The sequence below is a fragment of the Maniola hyperantus genome, chromosome 5, assembly GCF_902806685.2.
Source record: "Maniola hyperantus chromosome 5, iAphHyp1.2, whole genome shotgun sequence".
Lineage (NCBI taxonomy): Eukaryota > Metazoa > Arthropoda > Insecta > Lepidoptera > Nymphalidae > Maniola > Maniola hyperantus.
Window position 1 is genome coordinate 10,204,333 of NC_048540.1, and position 16,455 is coordinate 10,220,787.

At 36.4% G+C, this 16,455-nt stretch overlaps 1 protein-coding gene and 2 long non-coding RNA genes across 3 annotated transcripts; all 3 read left to right on the forward strand.

Moving 5' to 3' along the window:
- The first annotated feature begins 8 nt into the window (after positions 1 to 8).
- On the forward strand, positions 9 to 1,030 carry LOC138402329 (uncharacterized). Its single transcript, XR_011236734.1, has 2 exons — positions 9 to 347; positions 901 to 1,030. It is a non-coding gene; the product is annotated as an uncharacterized lncRNA (long non-coding RNA).
- Positions 1,031 to 3,177: 2,147 nt separating this feature from the next.
- On the forward strand, positions 3,178 to 7,566 carry LOC138402323 (uncharacterized). The gene is made up of 2 exons (XR_011236732.1): positions 3,178 to 6,884; positions 7,437 to 7,566. It is a non-coding gene; the product is annotated as an uncharacterized lncRNA (long non-coding RNA).
- Positions 7,567 to 12,321: 4,755 nt separating this feature from the next.
- Positions 12,322 to 15,200, forward strand: LOC117982571 (putative gustatory receptor 28a). Its single transcript, XM_069498689.1, has 4 exons — positions 12,322 to 13,356; positions 14,001 to 14,069; positions 14,178 to 14,267; positions 15,138 to 15,200. Exons 1-4 carry the CDS (start codon positions 12,322 to 12,324, stop codon positions 15,198 to 15,200), a joined length of 1,257 nt encoding a protein of 418 aa, XP_069354790.1.
- The last annotated feature ends 1,255 nt before the right edge of the window (positions 15,201 to 16,455 follow it).

Consider the following 16,455-nt stretch of genomic DNA (forward strand, 5'->3'; position numbering starts at 1 on the left):
GTGTCGCGACGAACGTCGCGAAATATTTAATTGTACAAAATATAAATAGTAATCATCGTAAAATTAAATCATCCAATTATAATATCTAATTACAATAACGAGCAAAACGAGATTAGAAGGAGAGGAATCCAGAGCCGGACGCTTAAAATACTATGGTAAGTTGTCTGTGACTTTACTCTGTGGGTCTAATGGTCTACACTTGAAACGCGACGCCGACTGTCTGTGGTCGAAGCCTCGAACCACGGCGCCCACCATTTTGTTAACTGACTGGATCCGAGCACGGCAGCCTCGCCTCACAGCACGCCCACCGTCATCAGTTCGGTGCCTCGCATCCTGTATTATTACTCGTAAGTGGCTAACTATAAGTAACTATATTTGATTGCTATTAATTATGTGCATAAGGAACGTTTCCATGTAGCCAACGTCGAGAGTCGTAAGGGCCCTTTATTGGCAGGCCTTAGTCGGAATAGTAAATCGTCAGCGTCGGGAGCCATTGGGACCCTTGTTGGCAGGACTTGGCTGGGAGAAAGTAATCCGTCAGTATCGAGAGTCGTAGGGGCCCTCGGGTGGCAGGCCTTAGCGTCGAACCGCTAACTCTCGATACAGATGACGAGACCAGCTAGCTCTCGACGTCAGTGACGACCCCGGCTAACTCTCGGCGTAAGTAGCAAGCAAAGGTGTGGCACTTTGAGCCGGCACGAATAGCCAGTTACCTGACCGAAACGCGGTAGGTCAATGGGACCCAATTATAATCCTAATGGCTAGGGCTAATGATGGAACCGTTCCTCCTTTAATTTAGCGCTAGTCAGCACTGGTCTTCCCCGCTTAGCGGCGAGGAAGACAGTAGCCCCGGCAGATTTCGTCTAGGCGAAATCTGCCCGTCCCATATATGTATTACAGAGTGCGAGGCAGTGGATTCTGTCCTATGCGACGGGGAGGAAGGCCGCTTCCTCGCCCGTCGCCTCAGTGCCGCGGAGACGGCGCATTAACCTGGTGTCGCACGCGCAAGCAGACTGCGCATCGAGCAAGGGTGAGTGCATAATCAAACATTCACAAACTAGCCTTCGTGACGTCTCTGGTTTCAACCCTCAAACCCGGGCGGCAAGCCGAGTCTAACTAAGCATGAACAGGAGGCGTCACGACATGGTGGAGATGCTGAGGATCTGATAAATCAGTAAATGAGCTTTCAGCAAAAAATGCTAAAAGAAAGAGGGTTGTCAAATAAGTTGTGAATGTTGTTATGCACTGACCTAAATCAGACATGTCTCGACAAGTCTCGACACGTATAGAGCGGCAAAGACCATTAGACCTTAATAGGTTATTTTCATGTCTTGTTTTCTCGTAGCTATGTGATTTGTTCTGAATATGATTATTCTTAAGCGTGAATGACCTACCTACCTACACATGAAAATTATTTTTCCTACTATTGAGTTTTGATACCTACCTACAGGTGATGAATAATTCTACTTATAACTAACACTTTAAACTCTAATATCTACTTTAAATAAGCAAAGTTATGTTGCATTTCACTGATGATTTTAACGTTTTCTTAGACAGTTTTAATATAAATACCTACAATACATTGTAGTGAATAGTGACAAATGTTCAATGTTTAATTTAATAAAGGATAGGTACCTACCTAATGTGAAGAATAAAGGAGGATGCTGTGCGTATAGTCCTATAATAGAATAAAGGAAACCGAAAATTAAGAATAACCTCATTCTCTGTTAAAGTCTAATTGTAAAGATGCGACGGTATTACCAACGTTCTGAATTATTATATTCACAATAAAGTGACACTGTTATTGCAGTTTAGTGGAATAATTATTATAATTATGTTGATCCATGTGGGACTAAATCAATTAAAATAAAAGTTTGAGCTCGCATGAACTTTCTGACAAATTAAGATTATTGTAATATCATATTCAACTGAGACTTAAAGATGAGTCAATTTCAAAAGTGTTTAGGGTTCCGCACCTAGTAAGAAAGAAAATCAATTCTAAAGGTTATCGTTTCTTGTATAACAGTTATAAATGTGAAAAAACCCTTCGTCTCGGTGCGCAAGGAATTGTTTTTTTTTTTTCACAAATTTTATGAATGAAACAGTGAAGTGATATGGACATTAACAATAAACGATAGGTACCTAGAGCAGTCACCTGCGATAGTACACTGACCTTTGCCGGTGCATTCACACTGGACTTGCTAGAACGGTTAAATAGTTACACACACATACCTACCCGACTTGAGATTGCTATGATCATACAATTTTGATACGAAGGGGTCAATCATTGAATGCTTATGCTGAATGGTCACACAGTGTGTGTGCCCACGCATACCTAGTAACTGAGATGATTAAATACTAAAATTGAGACCCGGTTTAGCAATGCGAACCTTAGGCATGAAATAAAAGCCAGTAGAATGTACAGAGATTTAAGAATATTTGTAGAAGTTTATTGAATAGAGGTATAATGCTACTCTATTTTACTACATTCTATATCTTGTTGCAAGGGTAGGCATAACCCTTCTAGCATGTTAGTGGAATTGTGTACACATCTGTGGGCAGATGACTGACAATTATTGATAAGGTCGTTGTCACACTATGACGACAGGGCCGGACTATGAAATTGATTTATGATAAAGTCGGTTACTTACTTTATCCGCGATACTAATTAATTTCATTCTACAACAACAACGGTACAAAATTATTTCGTTATAACTAGTCGTTGAAATTTATTTGATAAATTATTTGATGAATATATGAGATTTATAGAACAAGGGTTACCATGAATATTCAAACCATAGGACATTGATGTAACACAACAACTAAATAGAAGTTTTAAATGAACTTTAAAGTGAAATAAATGAAAGATGAACGATCATTTGAAAAATAGATCTACGATACTGACACAGATAAATAAAATTAAAAAAAAAATTTTTTTTTTTTGTTTTGGCCAATCCGCTTCCTTTCTTTCTCTCTCGCTTTTCTCCTAAGCGGTGCTATTTCATTTATAGAGAGACGAGCCACGAAGTTTCCGGTCACAACGAAGACATCAACTAAAATTCTAAAAACCTTAAACCACTAACCCGTTTAAAGGAACTTTTATCTACTAATATTTCGAACATACCGACAAGATGGATCAAAGTCTCATGGTGATGTTGCACTCGATGAAAACAAAATTACAAAATCTATCCACCAATGCATCTCAAATAATAGAAACTCTTGATGATCCAACAATTCAATCTCCAACGATTATACAAGAAGCAGAAATTATTTCTTTGAAATTACAAACTTCGTTAAATAGATTGAGCTCCGAATTAACCAATTACTTTCGATTAAGCAACGATCCTGCGCCTGATGACATATCCGAGATATCTACAGTACAATTAGAAGCCGAAGATATATTGTGTGAACTTAAAGTCAAAATTAAAGAAAAGATTAAAGTAATTGAACGAGAAAATCAAGTCAACAGGGATACGAATCCGAATCTAAACAGCCGGCTACCGAAACTGAGTTTACCGGAATTCGACGGCGATATCCTGCAATGGTCAACATTTTGGGATCAATTCAGCTCAAATATTGACAAACGAAACTTAACCGATGTTGACAAGCTATTGTATTTAAAAGCTTCATTGAAAGGTGAAGCGAAGAAGATCGTGGAAGGCTTAGAGACAACAAACAAGAATTACAGTATAGCTCTAGTGACATTAAAAAATCGATATGGGAAGGAAAACCACATAATTGATGCACACTACTCAGCACTGTATCGTGTCAAGGCTTCCACCGCAATGAATGTCACGGAGGTGAGACAAACACTGAACGAGATCGAACGACATCTTAGGGTGCTTAAATCGCTGGGCGAGGACATAAACCACAACCATCTACGTTTCCTAATCATGGAAAAATTCCCGCAAGAAATCATTTACGAAATGAAAATGAAAATAAACACCGAGTCCATCGAGGAGATAAGGAAATGCCTCGAAGTCATTATCACGGCTAGGGAAGACGCAGAGAGAGTTATCCAGGGAAAATCTGAAGACAATTACACTACCCAATCTCTACACGCGAATGCATCCGACGACAATAATATGAAATTAAAATCCAAAAGGCCAACAAGTAAAGAAATGTCCACAAAGAAACAAGATAAAAATCGGGGACTATTTCAAGGTTGTCAGGGAAGTTCTAGGAAACAATTCAAAAGAAAATGGGAAGAGCCAGTAGGAAACCAAGAAAGGCAACACGAAAAGAAAAGAAAACTTCACTGCATCTTCTGTCAGGAGAACCATTTTAACGATCAATGCAAAGCCTTTACAACGTTACGAGAAAGGAAAAATAAATTAATTAACCGATGCTACGCATGTCTTCGCATAGGACATACCGTAAAGATATGTGAGAGAAAAATAAAATGTGCACACTGTAACGAGATTGGATCTCACAATCGGGCACTTTGTCCTAAAAATCTACAAAAGGAGAGTGAAACAACTAATAAATAAATAAAAATAATAAATAAGAATGTAAATAATAAATAAGAATAATAATAATAAATGATTATATAAATAATAAGAATACAAACGAATCAACTAATAATTTAATGCAATTAGATACCAAGGATACTACTATACTTCAAACAGCAGTTGTGAACGCGAAATCTGAAAAGGAAGAACATCCTGTTCATTACTTGCATCATTGTGTCCATCAGAAGGAGAAAACCATCAGAATTATATACCGACTCCAAAAAAGCGTTTAAACAAATGTCTATGAACTTAAGGGAGTGGAGTTCTAATTCTTATGAATTTATGACACAAATCCCAGACTCGTCAAAGGAAATCCGTGTTAAGATATTAGGACTTGATTGGGATTTAAAGGAAGATCTACTTCAATTGAGATACAAGATCGACTCTAATGCGAACAATAAACGGGAAGTATTGAGAGTGATCGCTTCAATCTACGATCCTTGCGGATTTGTTGCACCACATATCCTACCTGCTAAATTATTTAAGAAGTCGTCTTATAAAATGTATTCGGAACTTTCTTCCTGCAAAAGTAACACATCAATTTCTTTGGACCGATAGCCAAATTGTAATCGGATGGTGCAAGTCTTCTAAACTTTTACCACCATTCGTAGCAAGGAGAATCCAAGAAATTAAATGAAACAAAGAATTGATCATAAGATATGTTCCCTCAGAGCTAAATCCCGCAGATGTAGCAAATAAACCTTACAGCACTTGTGAAGATAAAGCGAAATGGTTAACTGGACCTCAATATTTGTTACAAGCATCTGATACATTGCCACAAAGGGCAACGAATAGTGATCCCTTTTTGTTTCGGGAGGCTCTTCCGAATGATAGTGAAGATGAGGAAGTTGAAATTAATGAAACTATTTCTGTAATATAGAATAAACGAAAAGGAACAAGAACATTATAAAAACACTGTCTTAAGGATCACGAACTATCTACAGTAATGAAGGAAATTGAAGCCGTGGTAAATACACGTCCACTCACCCATATAGATGCCGAGCTGGATCATATATTTGTCGGCAGAGAGCTCTAGGATCGTCGTATTACCTTCTATTGGGCGTTTATCTACAGGGTTATCATGTTGGCTTAATAGGAACGCGGGATACGATTCTACACAAGTACACAAGTCGTTTCTCTTACCATCTTCAAACCATATTGTTATTCTTACGTGTCCATGGTAACCCAGATTGTGTCATAATGCGTAGACTCGATCAACGCCACTAGACAACGTTTGCGTCCCGATTACTGCCGAGTATCTCCGACATATTGAAACCAGTTGATTTCTTGGCTGTAGGAAAATGTATAACAGTAGAGACTACCCGGAAGGAACCTTTAGCAGAAGGAACCGTTACAAAAAGGGAACTAGTTAAAGGTTGGAAAAGAGCTCTTAAAATCCAGGAAGAATTTAGAGAAATGTTTTCTAATCGTTACCTTCTCAGCCTTCGAGAAAGATACCAGCATTCACATAGAGATCCAAGAGTCACTTCTAAATTAGAACCTCAAGAAGGACAAATAGTCCAGATAAAGGGGGAACATCCTAATCGGGAAAGCTGGCGAGTTGGGAAAATAACAAAACTTATGAAGGGGAAGGATGGATTTAGCAGAACAGCGAAAGTAAAAGTAGATAATAGCGAATATATTAGATCCATTTCACACTTATATCCACTGGAAATGGACGAACAAGAAGCTCACGCTCTAGCTGACAAACCTAGACCAAGTTACAACTATATACCTTCCGAACGCATAACAAGAGAAGTGCACGAAGAAACCACTGGAGAAACCAGTGAGATACGTAGTGGTGAAATCGATGCACCTGAAAAGGAAAATGATCACACCATACAAGACCATAATGAGACGATGTTAGAGGATCAACTTCTGCCAGAGGAGATTACTAACGCAAACGAAGTAGACCTTTCTTCCGAGGAGCCAAGACCCAAGAGAGAAGCGGCTGTCAGGGCCCTCGAGAAGATTAAGGAATGGACGCAGAATCTTATCGTCTTATTGTAACTTCCGTTGTTGGGGAGTGTCGCGACGAACGTCGCGAAATAGTTAATTGTACAAAATATAAATAGTAATCATCGTAAAATTAAATCATCCAATTATAATATCTAATTACAATAACGAGCAAAACGAGATTAGAAGGAGAGGAATCCAGAGCCGGACGCTTAAAATACTATGGTAAGTTGTCTGTGACTTTACTCTGTGGGTCTAATGGTCTACACTTGAAACGCGACGCCGACTGTCTGTGGTCGAAGCCTCGAACCACGGCGCCCACCATTTTGTTAACTGACTGGATCCGAGCACGGCAGCCTCGCCTCACAGCACGCCCACCGTCATCAGTTCGGTGCCTCGCATCCTGTATTATTACTCGTAAGTGGCTAACTATAAGTAACTATATTTGATTGCTATTAATTGTGTGCATAAGGAACGTTTCCATGTAGCCAACGTCGAGAGTCGTAAGGGCCCTTTATTGGCAGGCCTTAGTCGGAATAGTAAATCGTCAGCGTCGGGAGCCATTGGGACCCTTGTTGGCAGGACTTGGCTGGGAGAAAGTAATCCGTCAGTATCGAGAGTCGTAGGGGCCCTCGGGTGGCAGGCCTTAGCGTCGAACCGCTAACTCTCGATACAGATGACGAGACCAGCTAGCTCTCGACGTCAGTGACGACCCCGGCTAACTCTCGGCGTAAGTAGCAAGCAAAGGTGTGGCACTTTGAGCCGGCACGAATAGCCAGTTACCTGACCGAAACGCGGTAGGTCAATTGGACCCAATTATAATCCTAATGGCTGGGCTAATGATGGAACCGTTCCTCCTTTAATTTAGCGCTAGTCAGCACTGGTCTTCCCCGCTTAGCGGCGAGGAAGACAGTAGCCCCGGCAGATTTCGTCTAGGCGAAATCTGCCCGTCCCATATATGTATTACAGAGTGCGAGGCAGTGGATTCTGTCCTATGCGACGGGGAGGAAGGCCGCTTCCTCGCCCGTCGCCTCAGTGCCGCGGAGACGGCGCATTAACCTGGTGTCGCACGCGCAAGCAGACTGCGCATCGAGCAAGGGTGAGTGCATAATCAAACATTCACAAACTAGCCTTCGTGACGTCTCTGGTTTCAACCCTCAAACCCGGGCGGCAAGCCGAGTCTAACTAAGCATAAACAGGAGGCGCCACGACAATAATGTAGGGAAAAATAAAAAAGTATATCGCGTAAAATTTAACTCTTCACGCGCCATTTTAACTTTTTGTGTCCATGTCAAAAGTACGATTTTAGTCCTTATTATAAAGGTGAATCGTACTTTTGACACGACAGTGGACCCATGGAGTTAAAAATGCCGCGTGAGGAATCATTTTTTACGAACTATATTTAAGAGGCTAAAATAGGCTACTTGACTCATATCTAATTTCGTCCAATAAATGATTATTTATTATAGTATTTTGCTTAAGACAACGAAATATATCAATAACAATTATTAAAAACGCAGGATGGATATATAAATCCAATTTAAAAAATACAGTTTTTATTTTTATTTGAAACTCAGAAAACGCTGTCAGCCATGATGTGACGTCATTAAATATGTAAACAAACAAATGTCATCCCTATTGACTAACGTAGTATCCATATATATAAAATTCCAAGTCCTCCAGACTAACTTATATATCAACGCACAGCCTAAACATCTAAACAGCTGGTCCTAGATACATGAAATTTGGTGCGTGTGTTCTTTGTAGGTAAAGAGAAGGTATCCACTAGGAAAGGATTTTTTGAAATTCCACCCCTGAGTGGGTTAAATGGGGGTTTGAAATTTATGAAGTCCACGCGGGCGAAGTCACGAGCATAAGCTAGTTTTTATATATTTCTAAAAACTCATAGTAAACGTAAAAAATTATCGTTTTCTCTTTATAAATTGAATAAGTTATTAAGTAAGACTTACAACAAAGTGATCTTTGCAAAAATAAATTTGGGTTGCAGTCGTTAGTCATATAGGATCCCTTTAAGCAAGTCTTCGCGTGTTACGTATATTTATTTCACTGGGCACTCTAATCCACAACTTTCCTGTGGTCTTTATCGATGCGTTTTTACATTCTCGGATGATACAATACCGATAATTACTATATTTTTCATGTAAACTAGTATAGAAGTCATGTTTATTAAACTTTGGGAGGTTATGCTGTTGTTTACAAATGCATGACGTCAGAGCACAGATAATCTATCGGCCAAACATGGCCGACAGTGTTTTCACCTGTCTAAGAAAAATATATTTTTAAATTAAAGTTTTACGGTTTCTAGGGCGCAAAAAAATATAGTGTTAATTTTTTTGATCTAATAGGACAAATATTAACCATTTAAGACCTACTTAAAAAAAGTGTCAACTAGCCTATTGAGACAAATTTGTGTTATCTTTAATAAACAACAGCTTTTGTCATTGGTCTCTATTTGAAATACAACTATTTAGCATTTATCTCTTATCAAAAGCCCATATCGTAAAAAACACCGAAATAATGTTGGCATTTTACTTTGAAAGTACCAAAGTTATTAATCCATTCAGCAGATATTATGTAATTCATTAAAAAAACTTTCGATACATAGTATATTTAGATCTTAAACATATTGTGCTATCAAAAATATTAGGTTAATGTTAAATTATTACAATAAAACATAAATAATTGCGGCTGTATTTCATTACTTTAGGCGGCTATTAAATAGTTGAAAGGCAGCTTAAAGTTAATAGTTTATATCTAATGTGAGATCAGAATATTTATGTCATTAACTTGAAATTAATTATTTTGACACGAACATAAAATAAATACGCTCGCGTAATTTACAAGTGCATTTGTTATCAATATTTTCACTGTTGGCAGCTAAATTCTACTATTTTAGACAGGTAAAAATTAAGATGTCTAATGTTTATAATAGACAATTAGACGCCACCTTAAGAGGGATAAATAAAAATATGTAATTAGTATTTGTCTACTATACAGTATATTGTTAACAAAATTAATGATGGGAGTAATATTAGAAGCAGACCAAACTTTTAATTAAAACACATATGACACTATAATAATTATGAAAAAAAATAAAACACAATATTATATAACTGCTGTCAATGTTAACTATTATGTCACAATGATATAATTCGACTATTGTTACAGCGATAACGCACTGCACTTCCGTCATCCGAGTTCTATCCGTCATCCGTGAGAATACCGTCTGCGCGATTGCGGTACCTAGTATGCCTACAATGCATTGTTGCAACAAGAATCGCACAAATTCAGCCAATCACAATAATTGAGATTGTAATAATGTTTTACGAAATCGCCATACAGCGATTATCAGCGACTTAACGTCATAAGCTACCATACAAAACAAAAAGGAACGTATTTTCACGAACTCGGATAGGATGAGTGCGTAACCGCCTTTAATGTCACAAAAATGCATTTATTTCAATGAATCTTATTAAGTATAGGTTTCATTTAAATTTTACCTCTATAGAATAAGGTGAAGTTTCGATTGGCTTGGCTTTGTAATGGTGCCTCAAAAGTTCTATATAGAATAAATATCGAAGTACATAAGCAAAATATACCCGTAATATAATATACAGTTATTTATTTTTATTGCCTGAAAGTGTGATAATTTTCTAAAATATTTCACAGATAGGTTATTATTAAGTATATTCGAAACTTAAACTATAAAGACCATTATTTAAAATGCAAAATACTTATAGTAACTCAAAATAATATATGAACGAAGTAGAATAAATGATTATGAAATGAATATAGTCCTACCTAAAACAATACCTACAGCTTGAAATACTCGTACTAAGTAAATTAAATCGTATAACGTATAAATTCTTTAAATTTTTTTTTTGACTAAACGGATTTAAAATAAGCTAATATTTATCAGAACAACAAGTTCGTAATGATATAAGGGCACACATATTAAATAAGTATCGTTTTTGATTTCCAAAGTTGAATATCTATTACCACGGCTGTTTAAATACGAAATGTACCTACACATTATTATTCTACGTTTAAAAAAAATAACAATTTGTAGTTTGTAGAAAGCTCTTTGGAAATAAAGTAGGAGATCAGACCTTAAAAAGTAGCGCAGGAACATAATATGATATTTTACATATGATTTTTTATAAAACTTCATTTATCCCTGAAGCAGTAAATAATCTAAATGTTTTTTTTTTACTACTACAATATTTTTTGAGAGTTATATTTTTTGTATAGTATATGTATTTTCAGTTAATTTATTTTATGACTATGATATTTATTTCTGTTTCATTACATTCCAATCAAGTTGTAATAATAATTTAAGTATTTAATTTGTTATTCTATTTGACAGTTTTTAAATAAATAAAAAAATAAAAAAAATTGTAGCCTAGCTCTACAATGTTCCTAAATATTAATGTGTAGTAATTACATCATATTTATAAAATCTCAATTTCAAATCCTTAATAAAGCTTGCGGCTAAGGTACAAATTACAATGTTATTTATATTAAGCTCCATTGGAACCTGCAAGTACTTATTTATTATTATTTACCACCATTGAGTCACACAGAATATTTCTTAATTGATCGCTACATCTGTCATTAGGGTTAACTACACTGGATTAATTTAATTTTGGATTTTTTTACAGAATCGAAGTACAACAGATTCTTGAGGCGTTTTTATTCTTTTGTAATTGATCATGTTCTTGGAAATTACCATCACGTACTGATTTTTAAGTGTAAACATTCACCATAAATAATTCACCATAAATTCACCATAATGCATAAAGTTGCCTAAGACAACAATACCGTAGTCGTAGTCGATTTTAAAACCTTACCTATTTAAAAACTTAAGGAACAAACTTTTGGTATGGTTAAAGCGCTCTCAGTCAAAGTTGTTCTTCGCTATTAAAGTGCGCTTTCTGAAAATGCTCATTGCTCATGTTATGCGTTGACCATTAGCTTTCTCTCGAGGCTCGTATATATAACCTTTGGGTTATGGAGTTGATACATTGGTACTCCAAAAACATAATCGCTAAGATAATAATATACAATTTCAACATAAAAATAATAATACTAAGCAAATGAGACCTTTTATTATGAATTAACTATTATTAAGAAATAATGTTAGAAAACGCTCTCTTATGTACTAGATTATTGTGATTGCTATTACGAGGAGCACAATTATTTTATTGTTTGTAAGTTTTTATTTACTTAGTTATCAAAATGTACGTTGTATTGCGATTACTATATTTTTGGTAGCGAGATTGAGATATATCATAGTATTATAATAAAATATATTGTATACTAAAGCGCTTGTAATTTCACAATATGTAAAGTTGTATAGTGCTTATAAATAAACGCGAAAAGAGTTTCAACACCTAGAAATCCTGTGTATATAATATGCCTCCATTTATTTGTTAATCTGGACAATATATAGAATGCCTATGATGTTCATTAATGAAGGTTATCACAAAATGGACTGTAAATGTGAACTTTCAAAAGAAATAAAATTAATTATCCATTGGATAATGGCGAATACCATAACTTGTTTTATTTGTTTGCGTTTTGTCTAATTTTACAAATATTAAGTATCCCTTATCGGAATCATGTTGAAAGTATAGAATTTGTTATGGCAAGTCCACAACATAAGCGTTAATTTAGGCAATTATAATAAAAGAAATTGTCACTTTATGGATAACACGTAGTAAGGCAATTTTCATAATGTAAACAGTTCATACTAAATTGTTTCATTACATTAAAACTTTAATAGATGTAGTGCCGTGAGCTTATCCAGAAGAGAACAAAACTCCGTGCTGAAATGTACAATTTAATTAAGAAATTGAATTTATTACAAAAGCCGAAACTGCAAGAAAACATTGTGGAAACAGCTTATTTTATACGATTCATAAGAAAATTAATCGGCGCGTCGGTGATAACGATAGAATGTACCCCTGAGAGTAGAGTTGTTCAAGCATTTACTTGGTTTGGTTTTATATCTTTTATTATTTGGTACACTTCATATTTCTATTGTATTTTCAAAATTAGTATGGAAGATCACACCATATTAAGGGCCCTTTACGATACGAGACTTCAACGATACGGCGACGACGTAGAGAGATTTACCGTCTGTGTTTTCATGTTGTACGCAATGTGGAAGGTGCCTTTTGACCTGAGCGGAAGCACTGAAGATGTCCAATTGATCATTGAAATAGATAAAGCTTTCCAAGCTTTGAACGAGCCGATGATTTATTCGAATAGCCTGCTTTTGGCCTTCTATTTATTTCTCATCCAAGCGTGTATCAGTGGGACCCGGATGTTTAGTGTATGGATGTCTCTTCGTGGTGGCACGAGCATGCCAGCGGAAAAACTATTTCATATGGTTTTCACAGATTCCATAATTTTCATTATAACAGCACAGTACTGCTCTTACCTTTTAATTTTGAAAAGGAGGTACAAATTTTTGAACAGGGCTCTTAATTCAATAAGATTACGTACCTCTTCAGAGTTTTTTAAATTTCGTTTACAACAACAGACTGTTCCAAATGCAATTTGTAATGTCAAAGATAAATATCTGTGTAAAAAGATCAAGGCGTGTGGAAGAATATACGGTATGTTGTATGCAGCAACCGAGACTGCCAACGATAAATTCGGGCTCGTGATATTAATGATGATGTTTTTGACGCTTTTGTTTACAATATTATATCTTTATTATTTTATGGAGGCAACAGCGTCAGGTTTATTTCATGATCCCGAGAAGTACATTAATTTCCTAATTTATGTTTTCTGGCAAATTGGATATGCCATTGCCGTTATGTTGGTTTGCATATATTTCAGCGAGAGAACTGTTAGAGAGGTAAGTGTCTTACTTCTTTTTTTAATTTTTTTTATTGAACCACCAACAGAATATTACAAAAAAAACCGGCCAAGTGCGAGTCAGGCTCTCGCAACGAGGGTTCCGTAATACAGTCGTATTTTTTCAACATTTTGCACGATAATTAAAAAACTATGATGCATAAAAATAAATAAAAACCTGTTTTAGGATGCACAGGTAAATACCTTTCATATGATACCCCACTTGATATAGTTATCTTTCTTAGAAAATTTAAAATACTAATTATTAGTTCATGACCACAATTTTTTTTTGTGTGATGTAACCACAAATTCACGGTTTTCAGATTTTTCCCCAAATGTCAGCTATAAGATCTACCTACCTACCAAATTTCATGATTCTAGGTCAACGGGAAGTACCCTGTAGGTTTCTTGACAGACAGACAGACAGACAAACAGACAGACAGACAACAAAGTGATCCTATAAGGGTTCCGTTTTTCCTTTTGAGGTATGGAACCCTAAAAATTACATTATTCAAATCCTACTTAACTTCACTTTTTAAGTCTATTCTAATTTCTAGAAGACAGTAGGTAATTAATTAATAATTATAAATAGATACGTATGCACCTACCTACTATAGAGATATATTTACTTTATACTTTTTCCAGGCTCTTGTTACTCCTCAAGTAATACATCAAATAATAAACAGTGATCTGGGTAGTACGATAGAAATGGAGGTAAATCTATTGATTTTTTTAATATTTTTTTAATTAAAAGGTACCATTTGGTACCAATTTTTGTAGGTAGATACCTTCCTATGTAATGCATAATTCTGCTTGTTTTAGGCAATTAATTTGTCTTTACAAATACTCCATCAAAGGCCTACTTTTACTGCGTATGGTTTGTTTAAGCTAGATAACGTGATGGTGTTGGAAGTAAGTACATACCTATTATTTTATTTAAACGAGTACCTACATTACATATATACGCTACCTATATAGCTATATAGTTATACGCTACCTACCTATCTATAAAACCGGCCAACTGCGAGTCAGACTCGCGCACCGAGGGTTCTATAGTCGTATTTTTTCGACATTTTGCACGATAAACCAAAAACTATTATGCATAAAAACAAATGAAAAACTGTTTTAAAATGGACAGGTTAAAGCCTATTCATATGATACCTCACTTAGTTATCTTACTTTAAAAATTGAAAATACTAATTATTTGTTCATAACACATTTAATTTTTTTTGTGATGTAACCACAAATTCACGGGTTTCAGATTAATTCCTTTACTTGTGTTATAAGACGTACCCACCTACCAAATTACATGATTCTAGGTCAACGCGAAGTACCCTATAGGTTTTCTTGACAGACACGACGGACAGACAGACAGACAACAAAGTGATCCTATAATGGTTCCTTTTTTTTGAGGTACGGAACCCTAAAAATTAAATTAAATTCCATACTATTACTTAATTATTATAAATGCGAAAGTGTGTCTGTCTGTCTGTCTGTTTCTTTGCTAGCTTTTCACGGCCCATCTATTAAACCGATTTTGATGAGATTTGGTACGTACGTACTTTAGCTTGCATCTCGGTAAAGGCCGAAGGACATGGGCTACTTTCGATAGCGAAATATCAAAGAGTTTCCACGGGATTTTAAAAACCTAAATTTACGCGGACAAACTCGGGGGCAACGTCTAGCAATAAATAAATTGATTTTATATATTAACTCTTAAGTGGTAAAAAATGTTACTTAGGTACAACATAAAGTTACCTACTTTAAGCTGTTCTGTTTCAGGGCGCTCGCTCCGTGACAACGTTTCTTGTGATCCTACTACAATTCGTTACGGATAAACATTAGAAATAAGAATCAGTGTGTTCGTTGGTTTGTCCTTTAATCACGCCGCAGTGTAGGAACGGATCGACGCAATTTTTTGCACGGGTACTACAGTTAAAGACCTATAGTCAAACAAAGTTACGGGCATATAATTATTCTTATTGATAAGTTTATTAATTTTATCATTCTACCATAACATAATGTATGATAAATAGGTGTTATGTGTTGAAATAAAGTACTTGCCTAGTAAAATCTAGATAGTTTCACAAAATAGGCGGTTCCTAATCTTTAAATATATAAAAGGAAAAGGTGACTGACTGACTGACTGACTGATCGATCTATCAACGCACAGCTCAAACTACTGGACGGATCGGGCTGGAATCCGGGCATCCGCTAAGAAAGGATTTTTGATAATTCCACCCCTAAGAGCCCTCGCCCATGGCGACTTTTTGTAGCGATGCTGTCGCGCGTTTACTAAACACACGCCAGCATCACTACTAACGCGTGTTAGTCGGATTAGCAACGCGCTACTGCATCGCGACTGTATCGATGCAAACGCGCGACCGTGTTGGACGACATCGGGGAAAGAACGGAGGGAGGGTGGCGCATGAATAGAGAAGCATGCATCAGTGCAACATTTTTTTCTCGTTTGCATCGAGACGGAAGCGCGACAGTATCGCGTTTGCATCGCGACTGAATCTAAGACCGTGGGCGAGGGCACACAGCTAGCGACCGCTTCGCGACTGTATCGATGCGGAAGCGCGACAGCATCGCTACTGTATCGCTACAAAAAGTCGCCGTGGGCGAGGGCTCTTAGAGGGTGAAATAGAGGTTTGAAATTGTAGTCCACGCGGATGAAGTCGCGAGGATAAGCTAGTTGTTAATATTTGTGGTGGCACGTAACGTGCTTGAAGATAGGTAGGTATAGATGCGAATTTAACTGCCGTTAATTTACTAGGGATGTACGTAAGTATACGTGTCACAAAGTTAATTGTCCAATTAACTAGGCAGGTAGGTGCCTACCTTCCTACAGTTAGCATGCAAGGATACTCTTCGAAGAATTGTGATTTAGATATTGCGGCTGTTTCAGAATAATAACATTTACGTATCTATTATTATTAATTATTCTAACTTTTTGTAAATTTGTTTGCGCTCGAGCCTTTGAAATCCTCGCTACGCTCAGGATTCAATACAAACTCTCGCGACAAAATTACAAGTTTGCAGCCTTGCATAACAAAATTCTATTATTTTGTTGCGAATTTTTTGTCACAAGTGGCAC